Source organism: Sander vitreus, chromosome 9, assembly GCF_031162955.1.
Source record: "Sander vitreus isolate 19-12246 chromosome 9, sanVit1, whole genome shotgun sequence".
Lineage (NCBI taxonomy): Eukaryota > Metazoa > Chordata > Actinopteri > Perciformes > Percidae > Sander > Sander vitreus.
In genome coordinates, this window is record NC_135863.1 from 32,297,052 (window position 1) to 32,319,655 (window position 22,604).

Genomic DNA, 22,604 nt, shown 5'->3' on the forward strand with positions numbered 1-22,604 from the left:
TGGATGGTAGAGTCAACGCTCTGAATATGAACAGCTATGAGAAAATTAATCGCTTTAGCTATCATAATAAATCCAGTGTTTTAGTGGAAGTTCCTGTTCACACCTTTTCCCTCCCTGGTTATAAACAAGATTAATACTGCTCATAGTATAATTTGGAACATCTGCTTAGCACTAAAGAGGATGTGGATCCTGTCATAACATTTCCCAGACCGACAGCGTGTCATTCACTAATCAGATGACTCCGAGCACATCCACTGGGATTTGAAGAAGTTTCCAGTCTCTTTTTCCTAACACCCAAAGACTTACATAACCCCAGAAGAATCCGCCAGAAAAAGGATCCGTAAGGAGACAAATGGGCCACAACAGGTCTTATGTGAATTCTGTCTGGATGAGCCAGACAAACACCAGAGACGCCTTAAGACAGACAGCAACATCCTGGACTCCAGAGGTCCGAGAGGGAGTCTGCACCTGCTCTCAGTAGTTGTTAAGGAAATCTGACTCATCTTATTTCAGACATGTAGACACGTACTTGATGTATTCAGGGCTGCCACATTTAGCACGATTACAGTGCGTGATGAATTTCCAGTCAGTTTGGAAGGTTTTAAATCTTTAAAGGAATAGATTGACATTTTGGGTCAAAATTTGCTTGGGAAATATGTAATTTTTCCACTAAATATAAAGCTACAGCCAGCAGGTAGCTTAGCAAAAAGACTGCGGCTATCTTAGCTTAGCATAAAGCTAGCCATGCTCTTTCCAAAAGTAGCAAAATCAACCTACCAGCACCCCTATAGCTAACTAATTGACATGTTATATCTTTTTGTTTTATCTGTACCAAAATCAAAGTTTACAAAGAACAATTTGTGGTTTTGAGTTACAAGCAAGACTATTTTTTAAGCCCTTTTCGCACAGAAGCAGGAGACCTCAAGTTAAGATTTAGAAAATGTGGCGCATTCGTACAAAAGAAGCAAAGATTTACTGATTATACTCGAATTTACTGACATTATCCCCTGCATATGATGTCAAGGCTCTGTGAAAACTTTCATTTATGCTATAGGCTAATTGCCAGCGCAGCCAATACGACCCCAAATCACAGAGATGCTGATTCGCACAGGACTAATATTATCATACAACCTCTGCGTTTGGTGGAAACATGGTAGGTAATTTGCGGTGGAATTTTTACTTGACAATTTACAGACATGGCACATTTGCACAGGATTAAGATCACAGACGACCTCCGCAATTATTACAAATTACTAGAGGTCCCCAGGTAATACTAGTCCTGTGTCTGTGTGAATAGGACATTAGAAACAGTGACTTCCTGGAGTCTCCACTGGTTGAACCACATGGTGACAGTTTGCTTTAGAGAATTCTTTAGAGTTTCTGGTAAGCAAGAGTTACCTTTGGGCATGACCAGGCTAGCTGTTAACCCATTTCCAGTCTTTATGCTAAGCTAAGATAGCCAGCTGCTGGTTATAGCCTAATATTTGACGGACAAACATGAGAGTGGTATCAATCTTCTTGCTCACAAAGACTTGCTGGGATGTCCTCAGCATAACCTTTTCTGAGTCTGGGGAGAGTATGACACGCTGTTTAAGTGTATCACCTCTGCAAGGACAACAGCCAATCAGTAACCAGCACACCTTCTTTTTATCAGCTGCTACGGGTCCCTGTTGACAGTCATGGTGCCGGTACCTGGCCCCCCGAGACCTCAGCCCCTGTCAGCCCGGCGTACACAGAGGAGGGCGGTGAAATCACTAGCACATGGGCCCTAACACACACACACACACACACACACACAAACACTCAGCTTGTGTTTGGAAAAATGGCATGCTCAGCGCCACACTCCTGACCCCTGATGCACCCAGACTATTCTTTACAAATAATAAAAAATAAATCCACCTGAGAAACATGAGATGAATCTGGAGATATTTAAACACTGAGAGGCAAAATCATAAGTCTGTTATTTACACTATGAAAACTGTGTAGCCATATTTGCTGTGAAAATTGTAAACGTGGCTAAAAATGTTAATGGCAGCAAGATTCCAACACAATGCGTGTGTGTGTGTGTGTGTGTGTGTGTGTGTGTGTGTGTGTGTGTGTGTGTGTGTGTGTGTGTGTGTGTGTGTGTGTGTGGGTGTGCGTGCATGCGTGCGTGTTGGAGTGCATAGTGTTGAGCATGTGTGAATGCTTATATGTTCCACAGAGAGCTCTTTGTGTATCGCTTTAAACTTCTGGAGGAACCAGCAGTCAGCCAGCTCCAACTTTATGTCAACGACTTTGTGACAATATTTATATAATGTTTGCATAAAATTATAAATATACAGGTGTATTTACCTGTAAGAACCAGGGGAGAACTGCTCTTTCCCATGTCATCATTGAGAGCGGGCACTGTGGAGGCGGTGTTGGACATATCGGTGCAGTGATTTGTATGTATTTGTTTAAGCCTCGGGTTTCAGGTTGAGCTGAGTACGTGTCACTTTCATTAACACGATGGTGCTGCCGGCCAAGTGACTGCAAGTTCATCTTGAGTTACACACTTTCACTTTGTGGTTACCAACAAGGCTTTAAGTTTATAGGAAAGAACATATATAGCTGTGTACAGGATATTTCTGTGTGGAACAGCTCAACCTTTTTCTAAATTGCTTTTGTTTTATCATGTCAATTTTGGTGCTGTTTTTCATTTGTCATTATCCGAAACACTAGATGCACTTATTTTTATTGATTAGTATTTCTGGGATTCTTTTCCATCAATTCTTACCTTTTTCTTTCTTCATTTAAAAGTCCTATGTATTTCTATTTTGAAATGCAGAATATAAAATAAAGATACTATTTGAGTAAAAACAACTGTGTATCTGGAGAGGCTTTGTCTCTTCAGTGGCCTCAAAGCTGCTATTAACCAGGTTGCAAGAGATTTATGAACACTTCACAGCTCAGTATATTAAACCACTGCTGCCTGCCAATTTGCAGGGGTGTTGCAGGTGTCAGTGGGAGTGGGAGGTGAGCTCAAGCTGGTCAATGGCCCCATTATGAACCTAATACGTTTAGAAAAGTAAATGAAAATTTGCCATTGATTAACAATATCTTTTTAAGCATACAAATATACTGTATTACCACTAAACATACTGTAGTATACATGTTGCATACTTATAATATATAATATATAATTAAAAAAAAAATAACAAAAGTACACATTAATAGACCGAATCACAGTGACAAAAGTCACATCCGCGTAGACAACTGGGAGTTGCTTTGAATTGTGGAGAAATGTGAAATCGACAAACTTGTTTATTTGTGTTGTCATTTTCAGCTGTAACGTTTAAAGATATATAACATGGTGGTCTGACCTAGTTTATGTTTCTGCTGTGGGTTTTTGTCTGTCCTGTGTAGCTTTGCTAGCGTCTTTGATAAACCAAATCTAGTGTTAAGAACAGTAACAGCTAGTTTGGGTGATGTCATTTTCTTTAGTCTGTGGTCCAACAGGTAAATTAGGTCTCCAACCTTACGTTAGTGTTGACGTATGAAAGCATCAAACATGCATTTTAGATGAATGAGATGAGAGTATATCGTGCCAGTTTGGTCAGCGCCGTTAAGTACGGGACTCAAGAGTGTTTATTGTAAACAAACAATATTGTAATTGGGTCTATAAACTAATTTTTCTTTGTACATTCTCAGCATTGAAAAAAAAAACACATTCATGCTAGCTAGAGTCATACCATGCCTACTAGCTGCTCTGTGAGGCTATATTTAGGCACAGGTAAATGCTAATATCAGCATGCTAACATGCACACAATGACCTATCTAACACGCTAACTTTTAGTAGGTATAATGTTAACCATCTTCACTATCCTAATCTAGCCTGTTAGAATGCTAACATTTGTTAATTAGCTTTAATCAACAAAGTACAGTGCCAAAGTGTCTCTTTTGACCTGATGGAGTCAATAAATAAAAAGTTAAGGGATCACTTAAGTCATGACAATTCAGGGCGCCTGGGTGGCTCGCCTGGTATGGCGTGCTCCCAATGTGTAGAGGCTCGGTCCTTGCCGCAGCAGCTGCGAGATTCGGTTCCGACCAGTGTCCCTTTGCTGCATGTCATTCAGCCTCTCTCTCCCCTTTCAAGTCCTAAGCTGTCCTATAAAATAAAGGCCTAAAATGCCAGAAAAAAGGCCTGAGAAGAATGTGAATGTCTGTGCCACGTTTTATGCTAGAGGAAAGTTTAGAGGATCGATCACCATCATTAGGGTTCATCATCTTGGAACCGTGAATGTCTGTAAACTCTTTCAATAGTTGTTGAGATATTTCAGTCTGGACAAAAGCTGACATTGCCAATCCTAGAGCTACGCCAAGAGCATGGCTGAAAAAGATAAAACTATTTAAAAATAACTCTAAACATGTATGTTGAGAATGAAGGACTGTGTCTGAAACATAAGTGCATGTGTTTTTCTATTTCATTTGAAGTCTAATAACAGAATATCCGATCTTACGAGAACAAAAAGAGCACGGCGATGACAACACATAACTATGACTTATGGACGGGTAGTGCATGGGGAGGGCTTCCTTGTTATTGTCCATCAGTCACAGCCAAGAAACCTTAGCCTCTGTGGGAGAGGAGACTAAAGAGAAGGACTGGCTTTTGGTTTTCCCTGTCTGGTGTTTCTATAATGTTTCTGCTGGCATCTCTGAATTTCCCTACCCCCTCCCTTTAAAAAGAATAATTCAGTAGCATATTTAATTTCAGCTCTGGTAGGTTAGTGTTAAGCATTGAGCTGTCTAATCTAAACCGACAGTCAATTTTGGGGTCATTAGCCATCAGAAATTTAGCGATTAAGCCTTATTATGTTGATTTCCTTTTGATGTTGTGGACCCTGAATTATGGATCTGTTCAGTTCAATTTAATCTCACAGTAAGCAGGTGGCACTTGAAGAAACCACTGAAAGGTTATTGCCAAAAAGTGTTACTCCTAAATCTCACAAATGAACAGGGAACTAATTTCCATCGGCCACTAAAGTTCTGGTTGTCGCAGCGTCAAATTGTCTTTCATTGTCTTTCATTGTCTTTCCATCTCTGGACACAAAATCTAAATCCCTGACAGATCTGCTCTCCATGTGTTGAGATGCTCTTTCATTGTGATAGAACTGAGCCGGTTCCCGCTATAAAACGCTGGGCTTCTTGTTTTCACTTTCTTTGATAAAATGCTCCTATCATATCAGGGCCTGCAGCTGAACCCATGTTTGATTTGTGAGTTGAAGGAGCAGAGATAATCACAGGGCCTCTGTCTTACATGACCAAAGCACTTTGTGTTTATAGGCTTGTGATGCAAGCCAGTGCAGCAAGCTAAACTGTTTTTAATTTGACCAACAAGGTTTATGTTATGCAGGAAAGGAAAGGAGAGGGGAGGAAGAGGAGGTAAAAAAAAGGGGGGGGCAGCAATGAATCAAACTGAAAAGTAGCTCAACAGGAGCCCAGAGGTGCCCAAATGGAGTCCATTACCAGTGAAAACTCAGTGTTTCTGAACTGGCCGGCGGGGGTCCGAGGTGTTAAGGTTGGATTATCAGAAAAAGTGTGAAACAAAAGATGATGATGGTTAAAGACACGAACGACTTAAAAAGAGAGACATTCTGCTGTAAAGCTCCAGCTGCTCGGCCTAGAGCACTTTAAGTTATTTGGATTAATGGTTTGCTTCATCTATAAATGCCAATTATCAAAGTGGGGGTGTAATTGTGTTGTTATGAATAGCTCCCCTCTTTTCTTCCACTTTTTTTGTTTTCTTGGCTTGAGGGGTCCACGAAAGACAACAAAGGCATTTACTTTGTAGTTGTTCTTCCTTCTGACAATGACCTCACCATTATTCTGCAATCAGAACAAGACACTTGAGGAAAAAACTCATTTGGCTTTGATCTCAGCCCCGACTTAAACCTTACAACAACACGTTTAAACATCACTTTTCATTTGCTAACATCTGCGGGGCGAGCCCGAAATGACCTTAACCTGAGAACTGTGTCCAAGTCCATCCAAATGTAAAGTGGCGTCTCAATATATAACATACACATGATAAACACCAGTAATGTTTGACATTCTTTTAATTCTTCACCTATTTTGTAAGAAAAGAATTTGAAACAGGACACTCCTCTGCTGGTAGAGTCTCGTTGAACCACCAGTGAAGCAGCGTCAAACAGAGACAGACGGTGCAGCTAAGTGTGAAATAGGGCATTGCTGAGAAAATAAATTACTCGCTCAACTGTTCACGGCTGAGTAAATGTTTTAAAAAGTACTCAGAACCAACATCTGCTGCAATAATTACATTAAACCCACCTGGTCTATCCTGACAGAGAAGAGGAGCAGCAGTAAGTAACAGAGCGGAGCGTCTCAGTAGTTACAGAAGAGGATTGCGTGTCCAAAAAAAAAAACAGCCGAAGGCTACGTTTTGTGCAGAGCTACTAGCAGACATAATCATTTCTGACGGGAGCCTTCAGGCAGACTTCACTCTGCTTCTCCATCACCAGCAACCATCCTCCGCAGACACAGGAGAAGTGAGAGAACCGGATGGTACCAGAACAGCCAAGGGGAGCCAAAGAAAGACAGAATTCATTGATCGTGTAATTGAATCAAATCGTCAAGCATTGCTTCAATCTTTTCATCTAACCATCAGCAAGGAAACAAATAAGCATACCAAAATGTCCAACCTTTTCTTTAATACTGTGCATTCGGCCCTTTCTGAAAATATGAATCACTGGGAGACACGCTGTATGTGTGCTTTCAACCAAATCACATGTTCATGCACCACATCTTTCTTGTGGTGAAAGGTGATATCATGAACTAACTCAAGGGAAGCTGCATGTGCTATGCATTTATTCACCCTATTTTATGCCTTCTATTAATGACTGATATTCTTCTTCTCAGTGACTGGAAACTGAATATTGGCCACTTGATGTGACAGAGCTGTAAAGTGTGATTTATGTTTCAAAGGTCTAATTGGCAGCATTTCCTCCGTCTCCAGGCTGCACTCGTCAGATTTTTTGACATATCTGAAAACCTTGGGAGATATGTACTTGGCCTTAAACGGCGCTAGCCTTTCTCAGATGATTTATCTCTGTCTTAAGCTACCACTGAATAAAGAGCAGGCCTGCTTCTGTGGCTAACTGCATTTCTCTTTGGAAATATCGATTTACGTTGCTCAGCAGAACAATGTCTTGATGGAAATTCTTTTATGGAGGAAAAAGAAAAAACAATAAAAGAGTTATACATGCAGGCAGTTTAGGAACGGCTCATATAACTTTATACCAAACTATATATTTTTATAACTAAATATTTTCCAGCCATTTTATCATAAAATCAAGAAATATTATGCTATAAAATATGATGCACTGTAATATGATACAGAAATCATTTCCTCAGGATATTTCTGATTAAATAGACATTGACTGGACTTGTTTTTAGCCACACTATAGCGCTGTGGCTCTACGGATGGTAATGCTGGTCGATCCTAAATGTCTCAACAACTGAAATTTGGTACAAACATTCCTTGGGATGAATTGTAATACCTTTGGGGATCCCTTTTCATCAATCAAGTTTTCATCTAGCGCAAAAATGTCTATTTTCCCATGTGCAAATACCTGTATAACTAATAACATTCCCAGGTCAACCTCACCTGTTTGTTTAGTGCTAATTAGCAAATGTTAGCATGCTAACACACTTAAAATGGCAACATGGTGAGCATTACACCTGCTAAACATTAGCATGTTAGCATTGTCATTGTGCGACCTGATCTCACAGAAATACGTGAAACGACAACGACCTCTTAGCATTACGTAATGTGTTAAAATTACGTGTCGGCACTATGGAAAAAATTTAGGTTTAGGTAACAAAACTACTTAATTAGGTTTAGGAAAATATCACGGTTCAGGTTAAAATAATGATGTTACGTACATAGTTTCAGTATTAAGGGCTACGTGACAGTAACTTAAAGGTGCAATGTGTAATACTGACAGCTAGTGTTTAAAATAGTTACTGCAGTACAAATTCAAAATACTGTAGAGAGTCGTCTCCCCCGCCCCCTCCTCCCCAGAACGGAAATTTCAAAAGGAGAAAATACTGGCATTAGCATTGTTGTCAGAAAAGATAGTATTTCAACTTAGCATGTTTCCTTAATATCTGATGACGCATTGGGGTCATTTTTGGATTTATTACAGTAAATATATTACATATTGGACCTTTAAGTACATTACGTATTTTATCTTACGTTTCAGTGAACCATGTTGGGTTGACCCATCCATCCACCCCGTACTCCTCGCTATGCAGACTTTGAGACAGGGCTGTGTTGAACCAGGGAATACGTGTGTCTACCACGACAAAGCATCCTAACTGACCTTCCATTGGCATTGTTGGAGCCGACACGTTATGAGCCACCAGCAGGTAATGCGGTGTTAAGAGTAGGATTGGGCATCGAGAAGCGGTTCCAACTTGGAATGTTTTCAAAAATTCTGATTCCAGTGGAATCGTTTTTTTATTAGAATCGTTTGCAAAATTTGGCTTCGAATCCAGTCGTCAGTTCCAAATTTAAGACGCACATGTTTTGGTTTCCGGCGGCCGCCGCACTTCCAGGCAGGTGTTGTGTTGCGTGGTTTTATTTTACGTTAAAAAAGCCTGGTAAAACTGTAAATCACCATAAAATCAAAATGCTCCTCTTATCTGTGAAATAAGCATGTGACCCGTTTCAACTCCACCCCTCAAAGAATCGAGAATCAATAACAACCGGAATAGAAAGGAAGAATTGGAATTGGAATCAGAATTGTTAATATCAAAACGATGCCCAACCCTAGTTAAGAGGTCATTGTGAGCATGTTAGCATGCTGGCATTAGCATTTAGCTCAAAGCACCACTGTCCCTAAGTCCAGCCTCACAGAGCTGCTAGCCTGGCTGTAGACTCTTAGTGTTGTGAATATAAATCATGTTTAAGATGCAGGCTAAATTCAATTGCATTGCTGTGTAATATTATTGAAGGATGTGACTGTACATTTCAAAGTGTTCAAAGTTTGTGGGAAAATGTTGAAAACTGCTAAATGTGTCTCTGTTCTCCGTAATGACCTCAAATGTCTGTGTGATTGAAGGTTTGTAATTAAGTTGCATTGCTGCAAGTTTCCAATATTTGCATTTTAAATAACAGTCCTCCACTAACATTAAATTGATTTAAAATTGCCATTGATTCTTTTTCACACTATTTCTTTTTTTACACACAATTCCCACCTGACTGACCTCCTGTAAACAGCATCGGTGGTTAATTCATTGTGAGCTGTAGCCCTAATTTGAATTATCCACAGTGGTGTCATTGCTATGTTATGCAAACACACAGCACATGTCAGGTTCATAAATCTTCCTGCAAAGACTGGTGTAGGGAATTATCTTAACACGGCAGGAAAACAAGCAAAGCCTCTTAGCTAAGGCACTATTGATTTGATTTGCTTCCTAAAAGAGGAAATTTATAGACGCACGCTGTCCTCTCCAGAGAGTGCTATTAGTTTCCCTCAGGAGGAAAGGATACTGTCTGAGCGAGGCGTGAAGAATTGGCTCCAGGTTTGGCAGGAGCGTGGGCCCCTTCGTCAACGTATAACATGTTATTAAAGGAGAGAAAGTTGTTACAGGACTGTTTCTCTTGAAGGTAACCCAAAGCTATCCAGTTCTGTGGTCGCAGGAAGAAAATGTATTTCTCGCAGTACACTGAGCACCATGACAGCTGACGACGCTAAACCCCCCGTCTCAGTTTCTCTGCCTTCCTCGCCTCTCGCTCTCTGGTTTTCTTCTTCACTCACTCTGAATTGCTACCTCAGCTACTCGCATTTTCACAAACCCCAGGAACAGGTTGTTCTGTGTGTTCAGGCTGGATTTCTTTTTTATGTTCAACTGCATGTTTTTCATGTAGCTATATTGATTAAACCTCGTGTTGTCCTCAGGTCAAATTTGATCCATTTAAAACGAAATTCTTTATCAGAAAAGTGGGTTTCTTTCAACCAAATTTTCAGAAAAATAACGCGGATTGTTCCACACAACGCTCTTCACAAGTAAAATAAATGATCAGCCCACGTGGGGGGGGGAAACCCACAAAAACGTCAAAAGGCGCAGGAAAGTTTTTACAAAAACATCCGAAACAGTGACATAAACACAACCAAAACGTTTCAATTTTGACCCAGAAAAACAAGAAGTTGCACGGTCGACGGGAAAACAACACAAGGGTTAAGCACCAATCTGTGATTAGCTGCTATTGCTGTGTTTACACAACCCTTCCCAGAGATCACTGTGTAGTGTCAGCAGTAATGTGAGGTCTTTCTCCTTGCGGTTTACATTCATGAAGGTGTGTTCTTCGCTTCACAAATGCTAACTACGGAATGCTGCCTGCAATTAATGTAAAATGCATCCCTTCCTGTTACTGTGTGACAAACAGTGTAATGTAAATGTGCAACTGTGGCATTAAATTCACCGGCAAATGTACACCTGTGCTTCAGAGTGATGCAGTATTATTTCCAGCAGTATACGGTATGGTCAAGCAGACAACATGTAATACTTTCCCTCAGTGCAAAGATATTATAGTTATGTATGGTGGTGAAAAGCAGCTATGTACATTCACTTAAGTATAAGTGTGTGTGTGTGTGTGTGTGTGTGTGTGTGTGTGTGTGTGTGTGTGTGTGTGTGTGTGTGTGTGTGTGTGTGTGTGTGTGTTTGAATGCAAAACTTTTAAAGGTAACAGAGTATTTTTACATTTGTAAATCTGTATACTTTATCCACCACTAGTTCATTTTCAAAAAAATGTCAAAAAAAACTTCCTGAATCCTTAGTTTAACATTTTACCTAGGCTATATATTCTATTCACTTCTTTTTTTTCTATTCTATTGCAAAATGGTGCACTGGGAAATTATCTGTACAGACACAGCACAAGTATGTTAGCACATGTACATTGACAATCTCCTTTTTTGCATGCATGCATGCATGGCAGACCATCTGTTGAACAAGATGTTTTTCCCAGCCACAATCGGCCGTAGACGCTGATAACATTTTTCCACAGGTTCAATGTAATCTGTGCTTGGGTTGACAGAATCGGAGAAGGTATAAGAGAGCTGATCTGAGCTGAGAGAGTGTGTGTGTATAGCTACAGACTGACACCATGATGCAGACACTGGCCCTCCTGCTGCTCCAGGTAGCATATGGTGAGTAGCATGGCTTAGCTAGAGAAGTCAAACAAAAAAAGTTGGTAAAGTACAAAATGTGGATAGATTAAGCCCTAAATTCTCAGTTACAGAATTCAATGTTATGTGTTTGTAGTTTTTGGATGTGGTACACCTGCTGTCAAGCCTGATACCAACAGGGTGGTGAATGGAGAGGACGCCCGCCCCCATAGCTGGCCTTGGCAGGTACTGTAAGCCCAATGTTTTCAATTCACTACTTAAACAGTATCACAATGTTTTTGACCAAATAGCAGGGCTGCACAATATGAGGGAAATATATAATTGTTTTTGATTATTTTGACTGATTTTGCGATATGGTTCACAATATTGGAGGTATGGATGATTTTTGTATCATTATTCTCATGTTCATCGATTCATATTAAAAACACTTTTTTTTAAATGATTATAGTGTGATTTTTGAAAATATGTTTTTCTTTAGTCTGTAGGTTTGATTTGGCTGGGACGTCACTGCAGCACCACAATAGTTTGACACATATTTTGTATTATCAGGACCATGGATATAATGACTAGGCGGGTAAAAACAAATAATAGAACAGCCAGAACAGTAAGGTAGTTAGTAAGAGTATCAGTAAGGTAGGAAGTAAGTTCAGAAAGTTACATCATTTTACTGTTATGTGGCCATATTAAGATATCCAAAATCTAAGACAATATCTAATCTTGTATCACAATATCATGATAATGTTGATATATTTCCCAGATCTTATTAATCATGTTTTTTTTTGCAGATCTCCCTGCAGGTGAAGCACGGCAGCCGTTTCCATCACACATGCGGAGGGACTCTGATTGGACCTCGCTGGGTGCTGACGGCTGGACACTGCATCTGGTGACTAACAATAAGACAAGATACCTACTGTGTGACTCAAGGGATAACACGTGAGAGCCTAAGACAGACGTCAAGGATTTATTGAAGCAAGCACACAGAACCAATGTTGGAATATAGTGTGATACAAATGAGATCTAGAGAATTGAGTAGAAATATGAGGCATATAACACAGGGAAATGTAATCTGAAATGAGATGTCTTACAGGCCAGGGGATGTGTACCGTGTGGTCCTGGGGGAGCACGACATGAGCCAGGAGGAGGGCACGGAACAGATCAGAGATGTTTTGCGCATCATTGTCCACCCCAACTGGGACATTGACTTTGTGGCTGCTGGGTGAGTTTATTATATTAAAATTCTTGACTGCAAATCAATGAATTCCCTTGTTTTTGTATCACCAGTGGAAGCCTTAATACACACAAAATAAGTAAGCAGAAGAACCTACAGTATTAAGTAAATGGAGTAATGTAACCAATTTACCCATATACAGTACAATATACTGAAAGGGAGTCAATGAATTCATGCTATCAATAAAGACCATAAAAACAGTCTCTGAAAGATCTAAGCTTGCTTAAAGTGTATGTTCCACTCAGTCAGTGAAAATGTACATATAACAGTGTTTTTTCTCACAGCAACGATCTTGCACTGCTGAAACTGGATAAGAGCCCCATCATGAGTGACAGCGTTGGCGTGGCTTGTCTTCCAGAGGCTGGAGAGATACCCACCCACGGGACACCATGTTACATCTCCGGCTGGGGCAACCTTTACAGTAATGTCCTCACCTGTCATCCTGCCTTTGCACTGATGGCTGCAGGTCACTGCAGGGTTTCATTTGGCTAAAAAAGTAATGGGTGCTTCAGGCTCAGACAGGCGAAAATGTTGCCTAGAACTCAGTTGTAACTTTATTGTGAGCATTGGTTGACATAAACCATCTGCAGTCTCTGACAATGCATTACAATGCATTTTCCAGCGAATCCAATAATTTCTTAACCCACAAAGGAACAGGAAACCTTTCAGTTTATCAGAAAAATCACCAAATTTGAAAATACATGGTTTTCACTGGACAGGAAAGGTATTAAACTTGTAATATATAAAGTAACTAGGGCTTTCAGACACATGTAGAGTAACTGTGCAGTATTTGCCTATGTAGTGGGGTAATAGAGGTATGAAGTTGCATAAACTGGAAATACATGTATTAGCATACTATATGGTATCCAGCTAGCCTGGATGCCAGCCGAACTTAGCCCCACCCACAAGATTCGATTTGAGGTCGGGAAGTTCTGACTAGAATCTGAGTATAATCCATCAGTTCTAAAAGATAATTAACCGAGAATTTTTGAAAAACCCAAAACGTTGTTTAAAAACACTTACCGTTGTTCTGGGGCTATTTCCAGAATCCTCAAAGACTCTTCTGATCACCTGGGTGAAAAATATAGTCCGTCCGCTGAATGATAAAAAAGACTAAGTAGTAAGTTCCCAAGTTGCAACTTTGTTTCCTTCTTAAAGGCCCAGACACACAGACCAGACGGCCGACCCTCGGCAGAAAAGGCAGTTGGACTGATCATTCTCCCCGAATTGGTCAAAAAAAGTTCCTCAGAACACACCGAAGAGACGAGACGTAATACGTCTCCATAACAGCAGGCGGCGCTAATCTGGATTGTCGCCCAAAAATAAGAAATTGGACGAATGCTTCACGTGGGTCTGTTTTCTCCGGAAATTCAAAGACAGACTGTCATGGCGGCTTGTTCAGAATACGATCTCATATTGTACTGAAATAGTTCACCGAAACGTGTTTCTGGAAACATTTTTAGCGAGAAATAGGTCATGCAGTTGCTGAATCTGTCTTCATTTCAGATCAACAAAGGTCAGTTTAAAAGATTTTTGTCAGATTTTGAGAGACTAGTCACGCTCATCCAGCTCCCCGTTTCCGGGTTAGCACTCTACCAATCAGATGGGTCATTTGAGTCTGACTGCCGGCAGTGGCCGCCCCGCTTATTATACATGTCAAATCGGCCAAAATGAAGGCTGAAAGCCCCTCGGACGGACGACGGCACGGAACACACCGAACAGACTTGAGTCACTGACCTCGCCAGACTGTCCAACGGCCGATAATCGGCTCGGTGTGCAGTAGGCTTTATGAACGTAGTCGGCGGGCTGCCATCTTTGTTTTGAGTCGGAAACAGAGGCACAGGTTGGGAAATGGGTTACAGTAATATAGCCTGTTATTATTTTTTAGGATTCAGCAGACGGCCTTTTTTTCTTCCAGATAGATATAGATAAGTATTTAGTTAGGGAAAATGGTGGGTTTTTTTTTTAAACTACCTTATGTTTTTTGGGGGGGGGGGTTTTACACATCACGGTTACGAAACTAATGTTTACCTCAATGGCTATGCCAATCTAAAAAAAGATGTTGATAAGATGGCATCAACTTGGTCTGGTCGGGACAAGTGGAGAGCTAGCGTAAGTTACTCACCAAGGCTAACTTTAGCTAGCATGTATGTTTCTACATTGTGTGTGTGTGTGTGTGTGTGTGTGTGTGTGTGTGTGTGTGTGTAATAAAAGTAATTACTTTTGCTGCTGAGTAAATTTAAAGTTTTGTTTTTTTAAATGAGCAATGTGTAATGACTGTTTACAGTTTTGAAGTCTGTTTTCCAACACTGCTCTCTGCCTTGTGTATTTATGTGTTGCTGAGCATGTCTCTCCTTTGTGTGTGTGTGTGTGTGTGTGTGTGTGTGTGTGTGTGTGTGTGTGTGTGTGTGTGTGTGTGTGTGTGTGTGTGTGTATGTGTGTTTGTCTCAGCCCATGGCCCCATGCCTGACAGGCTGCAGCAGGCTTTGCTGCCTGTGGTGGAGCACAGTGTGTGCAGCCGCAGCGACTGGTGGGGCATCAACGTCAAGAGCACCATGATCTGTGCAGGAGGAGACATCGTGTCTGGATGCAATGTGAGGCAACAACAGAAAAGCCACTTGTTGTTGTTATCAAAAGTGTGTTAAAGCAGTGGTTCCCAACCTTTTTAGTCAGAGGTCCCCCCACAGCCCTTTCAGATGAACTCACGTTCCTCTTTATCAATTCCCAATGTATGTTCCAAATGTATAACACTATTCATTATATATACAGTATATAAGTACATTTTGTTAAGCTTTTCATACAACTGAACTGTCAATATTAAGGTTGTTTTGGGCAATAATGAAGCTGAAAGTTTCAACCATTTTTTCATTACTTTTTAGCGAATCATTTGAACTGTTTAGTCAATAGTTTTAGCTATTTATTTCTACCATGTATTCATTACTTTTATCTTATCATCACTGTTTATGTATTACTTTTAGCAACCTGTTTAAACTTCCGTGCTTGCTTGCTAGTTTTTTAAGCACTTTTATACATCTTCAATGTCCAGGTGTTACAGCTGATATATTCTTTTATTCAAATCATGTATTCATTCATCAATTAGCTGACCTGCTCCACAATTTTTCCAAGTACTCTCTGGCAACAACAGAAGTACACGTACCCCTGGTTGGGAGTCACTGTATTAATTATCACCTGCTGTGAACAAGGTCTGTTACTTTCCACTGTGACTGTGTTCCCGTTCCTCTCTCAGGGAGACTCTGGCGGTCCTCTCAACTGTTTGGGTCAGGATGGGAGGTGGTACGTCCAGGGTGTAACCAGCTTCGTTTCCTCTCGTGTGTGCAATGAAGTGAAGAAACCCACCGTCTTCACCCGCATCTCTGCCTTCACTGAGTGGCTCAGCGACGTAAGTTAATCCATACTTGTTCTATTTGATCTACAGCAGGGGTCTTCAGTGTTTTTTAGGCCAAGGACCCCTTAGCTGAAAGAGAGACGGAGCATGGACCCCCAACACATATTGTATGAAATTGAGTAAACTGGGCCTCCAATAACGTGTAGGGCGACCTAAAGCCTTTACACATACCATTTGATGGTACATACAATACTAAGGTATTACAATAATTATTATTGACATATTCATATATTTATACATCGTGTTTTAATGTTAAACATAGATAGATAGATAGATAGATAGATAGATAGATAGATAGATAGATAGATAGATAGATAGATAGATAGATAGATAGATAGATACTTTATTGATCCCCAAGGGGAAATTCAAGGTCCCAGTAGCTTAAAGACATCACACACAACATACACATACATCATAAACAGGATGATAAAATGACAGATCCATATGAATAAATGAATATGTAGCACAGTGAATCCTTAAGCTTAACTGTATGGCTACCTTAGTGGCTACCTTACCTACAGGCCAATAAGCCAGTCATCAATGTTAAAAATTAACAATAGGCCAATTTATCTTTGCTAATAATATGTTGGACCCATGTTTATATATATTTTCAGACATATTACCTTTGAAACTTGTTTTAAATGATTGAACAATAACTTTGGGCCCCCCTAAAGTAACTGTGAGGACCCCCATAAGGGTCCCTGACCCCCTGTTGAAGATCTCTGATCTACAGTCACAGCTCACATGTGCATGGGTCTGTCCATAGAGACACAGACATGTCACTGAACATTTCATAGATCAATAAGTTATGTTTTCTCTTCAGGTCATGCTGCGGTACTGAAGATATACTGGACTGGACACCAGTTGATCAATAATGAGCTCCCAAGTCAATAGCCAATATTTTCTCTGTTTTCTCACTCAGAACAATATGTCTGTAATTACTGAAAAACATTAGAATATAGGAAGATACAATGCATTTAAATCCTTTTCTTACTGTTCAATAAACATTCCTGTCTTTTATCAGGACACCTCTGGTTGTAAATTATTGGACCTTTTTTTAAATCGATGTCATATAATCGTTTAGTGCACATGTGAAATTCGAGGCCCGCGGGCAAAGTCAGGCCCCTCGCCAATTTCGATTTGGCCCACGTATCAATTTAGGTTCACAATAAATGTTGGCCCGCCTAGTTCTGCACCAAACCAAAAAGATGGGAAACTGTTTTTCAAACTGCAATTCCGCAACACTCAAAGCAGAATTTGGCAGGTTCGCTGACTTTGAGACTCAGAAATGACCACACAATCAGAGAGTTTGCATATTCGGGCCTGTGACACAGGTTGTTGTGAGTCGGCAGTTTGGTAGCCTTTTAATAATGTCAGAATCCAAAAAGAAAATCACAATGATTGTTTTGCTTGACTTGCTAAATTCTATGATAGCTAAGGAATGTTTTTACTGACTTTTTTTAGGGATTCATGTGGGCCAAATTGTATGCTAAAAGACTATGGGACATGCAATAATATAGTCAAAAATAATTTACTTTTTCGATTAAAAGCATGTAAATAAACCATACATTGATGCGCTTCTCATTTTCCAGTGTGGCCCTAGATAGAGTTTGACACCCCTGGTTACAGTAAGTGCCTAATTTGCATCACGTGTATGTTAAAACAAAAAAGCAACCATAATTGTTTATTACAAAGCACAGCAGCAGCTAAAATCAAACAAAATCAGCAATTGTTGACAAAAGTGTAGAAAGATTCATCTCTGTAAAAATGCATTGTTGTGTGATAAGAAGAATGAGGAATGGCTGCGTATGTGCGCGTGTGTGTGTGTGTGTGTGTGTGTGTGTGTGTGTGTGTGTGTGTGTGTGTGTGTGTGTGTTGTGTGTGTGGGTGGAGGACTTATGAATCAGTATTTCCTATCAATCATCACCAAGGTCGGCCAGGTGTCCGCGCTGGTCTGATGATGCACCAGGTGGAGCTGAGCCATCTCCCATCAGATGAACAGCAGCAGTAGGTTACCGTGATGCACGACCTCAGCCGTCTGCTGCATCACATAACGGGAGCACTTTGAGCCACTTTTGACAAATATACATCCAGTTTGTGAAAACAGACTGTGCTATTTTTAGCATGATAGAATGTGATAATATACTGTACAAGGGTACATACAGTAAATAAGCTCACAACTTTAGACTCTTTAACTCTCTCTCCCATTTTCCTGACTTAAGCTGTCCTTTGAATAAAGGCAATAAAAGCCAAAGAAATAATCTTAAAAAAAACAAAAGGACTAACATAAAAGATATATCCTTGGGTGCCTGGGTAGCTCACCTGGTAGAGCGTGTGCCCATATACAGAGGCTCAGTCCTTGATGCAGCGGCCGCGGGTTCGGTTCCGACCTGCGGCCCTTTGCTGCATGTCATCCCCCTCTCTCTCTCCCTTTTCAAGTCAAAGCTGTCCTGTCAAAAATAAAGGCCTAAAACTGCTCAAAAATAATCTTTAAAAAAAAAAAGAGACGGTGAGAAGATATACTGTATATTAAAAGATCAATTTTGGGATTTTATCAATATCAGATCACTCAAACAAAGATTGCTTTTAATTGTAGAATTGATTATTTTAACCCAGGCCTAATGCTAGTATTGACATCAAAATACACTCATGCAGAATGGCCCATATTTTATTATTGGATTATAATTATTGATCCATTACTTCAATGTAATGTTTAAATGAATAAGTATCTAGAGCTTGTACTCTATATTATTGAAATAGAGTAAGACTACACTGATGAGTGAGGTTCTGCTTCAAACCATGACATGAACACAAACCTTTGGACATGTATCCCCATCTGCTGGTAGATGTGGGAGCCTGCGTAGTGCTGACAGCATCACAGCAGCTCCATCCTGTGGGCAGAAAAGAAGACAGACACACACTCTTAAATATGACATGTAACTTCATCAAAAAGCTATTCCTCTTGAATTAGTTTTAAACAGAAGCATAAATCTCTACTCTCATTTAATTTTGGGTGTTTTATTCAATTTTTTTGCATTTGAAAAAAAATAATTAAATGTTTCAAAACAGCATCTCAACTGAACGTTGACATATACCAGTCTGTGAATATTTTTCCTTTAATAGTAGTCTAAATAATTCATAATTTCTGCTTTTTTAACTCAAGTATTAAGTATAATTTCCTATAAATGAGGTTTATTGACCATGAATTCCAAAGATTAAGTGTAAAACTAGTAATAAGTTGGTGTTGGTGGTGGTTATACATGGTAGTGAAAAGAAGCGTTAAATGTCAAAGAAATGTTGAAAGTCACATGTTGGACTTTCAACTCAGGACAGCGCCACTTCTCACAGATACAGATATGATTGGAGAAGTTTAACTGACACATAACCGCCATCAGCATGGGACTGACAGCAACATAACCAATCACACTATGACAGACGCTCCACTTAGCACCAACTGCAATGTTTGATTTTAAATGAATGGAGCCTACTGGCAGTCTGGTGCACGTGGGTGCTTATGTGCAAGAGGTCTTACAAGTCACTTCAGAGGTATTGTCAAGTCACAAGAATGATGTTTTTGGATTTAAAAGTTTTTATTTCTCAATAGGGGTAACAAAGTATATGAGATAAAATGCCAAACATATCAGATAAATACAGAAATACGATGTCCTGAAGCGTTTCCGCCATCTTGAATGATTTTCTTCGACTCGAGCAACCAACGTACATACGTCACACTGCCCTCACGCTGCCTTCACACCGATTGGCAGTCGCTTTGTCGCATCGCTCAGCATTTGCATAAAATAGACTTCTTGTCTATTTTGGCCCCGCCTTGCTCGTGGCCAGCGACAAGCTCATCGCTTGTCGCTGGCAAACGGCCACTCCCATTGAAAATGAATGGCAGCCTACCGCTTTGTCGCTGTCTCTTGTAGCTAATGTGACTGAGGGGTTAGTCTATATTGACAACGTTTCATTTACGGGATTGTTCCGGTGCCGCCGGAAATTCCGCCGGGGGTGTGAATGTGATTCGAGTGGTATACTGTGTTGTGTTGCTGGGAATGTGAACTGTACACGCTGACTGTGTGACTGTGTGAAACGTATACTGGGTTGTGTTGCTGGTTATGGGAACTGTACACTGACTGATATTCTGCACAAATGAAGTTTGGATAAATAAAGTTCATTGAATTGAATTGAAGTGATGCAAATATGGCATAATCTGTCATACATCAGTCTCTCTCTATCAAAGAAACTAAAAGATCATTACGTCAACATAACTACTCAAGTTAGTAAACAACATACACGTGACGACGCCATGACGGATGGCAGAATCAGCGGAAGCACAAGCTAAACAGTGTAGTAGCATTTTACTTTCTATGTGTAGTAGACGAGCGGAAAGTTTCATTAGTTTCAATCAGTTTAAAATACATAACACTAAATAAACTGTAATAATAATACTATTTTCTTCTTTATGGCTTCTTCTATTGAACAATAAGTTGTCGTGCCGTTATCGGTCGAGTGTGTGAATAACTTGTACTGACATTTGAATTTCCCTTCGTATTAAAGACAGCCTTCGTATTAAAAGTCTCTGAGCAGGCTAGTGTATTTCCACAGCTGACTTCAGGTATAAATAACACAAGTTATCTTGGAAGCTAACGTTAGCTAGCAATCTCCTGTTGAGCTCCATGCCAAGTCTGCAGCCAGCAGCAAAGACAAACTCCCAAAAGAGCCACATGAAGTGAAACTGAAGGGAAGTTGTGCACCATTCAAATACGAAGACAAACGGAGTCTGTGTGGTACGTTGTTGTTATCACTTTAATATAATTAAACTTAACTAACCTAACTAAATAGAAGCGGTTTAGGCAGGCTAACACGCTAGCATTACGTGGCTAATAGTTAGCTAGCTCTACGTTAAGAGTGATTTAATATGGGCCAGTTTGTGATACATTAAATATCAATGGAACCTTAGAAGTGTGTTCTCCCCTTGTTAACACAATGACTCAAACCAGACATAACACAAAGCCTACAGAAGCCCACCGCGCAACAAGAAACAACCATTTTATTATATGAGCAAACACGAACACGTACGTGTTTGACTTGCCGTCCGTCTACAGCATAATTCTTCCGCCGTCCGTCATGGCGTTCATAATTTGCGCGAGTAGAGCATGACGTCACGTACAAAGGGTCTATAGTGAAACCCTCCTCTAAAATTCTTGGTATGAAACAAAGAGATTTAAATTCTCTTTGTAATCAACAAATCTTGCGTAAAGCAACGAGCATTTTGTCATCTTCTGATCATGTTCTTCCGAGTGAATTTTCTCTGTTGCCATCAAGACGTCGTTATATTTTACCTGCTTTTAAAACTAAGTGCCACATTAATTCTTTTATCCCTTCTGCGATTCAACTTTTACATGGATAAAACCTTTTATCATTTTGTATCTACTCTCTAGGGTATAAGCTTGTGTGCTGTTATGTATTTGTGTGTTGTCTGTAGATGCTCTTAACTAATTGCCCCTTGTGGGATTAATAAAGTTGTTGAATTGAATTCATACTAGGATGGAGTTTTATTTTGTACAATGTGTACTCTAACTGCCATAGATACTAGTTACCTCCAACTGTGCAATATGTCATTCCTATTCATCCGCACCTTACTCATCTGTATATCTGTGTTTATATACTGTCTGTTTATATAAGGGTGTTTATTGCGTAAATATGTTTGTTTTATTACTATTATTATTATAACTAATTCTATTTTTTCTATTTCTTATACTTTATGTATACTTTTTCTCCTATGTCTACTTAATGTGTATTTGTGTTATTCTGATGTGTGTAAAAAAAAAAATCTTTTGAGCTGCTGTAGCACAGGAATTTCCCCAGTATGGGATTAATAAAGTCTATTTTATTTTATCTTATCTTAGTTTATTTTGAAATGATGCACTATAGCCGAGAGTATTTATTTATATAATTTATTCAAATTATTTATTTATATTGTCGGCTATGTCGACTCAAGACAGAAACATTAGATTTCAGAAGACACTGATACAACTTGGCAGTAATAGACTACAGGCGTTATGTTGCATTCCTTCTTTCCATCACGTGTAAATTCACTGTCAATTTGGTTGAAACCTTGACACTGTAGCCGCTCAGCCTCACTACCCTCTGAGACTCAACTAGTTTGGACGAGTTCTTACAGATGATCTTTATGGCTTTATCGATTACAGCTCAGCCTACTCACAGCATGGTACTACAGGGTGGCTCCCGGCAGAAACAACAGGCCAAACTCTCTGTGGACTGTGCCAGCATAGCAGAGAGGTGGCATGAACTCAGTGGCCATGCAGGCAATCATTGACTCTGCTACCATAACTGAAGGAAAACAAAACATTAAGATGGAGTAAATGGGCCATAGGAGAATAAAGTAGAATGCATGATGGGATTTTTTTTAGCCAGTTTCTCGCAATCATTGTGTGGGCTACTAGCACCACCAGACCCTCTATTTTTTTTAAGATAATTTTTTTGCCATTTTAGGCCTTTATTCGATAGGACAGCTTAGACATGAGGGGGGAGAGAGAGGGGGAACAACATGCAGCAAAGTGCTGCAGGTCGGAATTGAACCTGCAGCCGCTGTGGTGAGGACTGAGCCTCTGTACTGTACTGTAGCTCTACCACGTGAGCTATCCAGGTGCCCCACCACCAGACCCTCTTGAATGTGTGAATGGGATTTTGAGCATACAGGTCAAATTAGAAAGACATGTCAAATGTTTTTTCTAAAAAAATAAAATAAAATAAATGTCACTCTGGGCATTCAAAA

The 22,604-nt window shown here is 40.0% G+C and overlaps 1 protein-coding gene across 1 annotated transcript; it reads left to right on the forward strand.

Annotated features, from left to right (window-relative positions):
• The first annotated feature begins 11,149 nt into the window (after positions 1 to 11,149).
• LOC144522972 (chymotrypsin-like elastase family member 3B) lies at positions 11,150 to 16,646 on the forward strand. The gene is made up of 8 exons (XM_078258216.1): positions 11,150 to 11,192; positions 11,308 to 11,396; positions 11,957 to 12,054; positions 12,259 to 12,387; positions 12,684 to 12,820; positions 14,851 to 14,993; positions 15,647 to 15,799; positions 16,629 to 16,646. Exons 1-8 carry the CDS (start codon positions 11,150 to 11,152, stop codon positions 16,644 to 16,646), a joined length of 810 nt encoding a protein of 269 aa, XP_078114342.1.
• Positions 16,647 to 22,604: the final 5,958 nt, after the last annotated feature.

What these genes read in the sequence shown, in the direction of transcription:
- LOC144522972 (XM_078258216.1), top strand. Translation starts at nt 11,150, where the DNA reads ATGATGCAGACACTGGCCCTCCTGCTGCTCCAGGTAGCATATG. An exon ending in CCCATAGCTGGCCTTGGCAG is followed by an intron (nt 11,397 to 11,956) that starts GTACTGTAAGCC and finishes TTTTTTTTGCAG; the next exon opens with ATCTCCCTGCAGGTGAAGCA. An exon ending in ACGGCTGGACACTGCATCTG is followed by an intron (nt 12,055 to 12,258) that starts GTGACTAACAAT and finishes GATGTCTTACAG; the next exon opens with GCCAGGGGATGTGTACCGTG.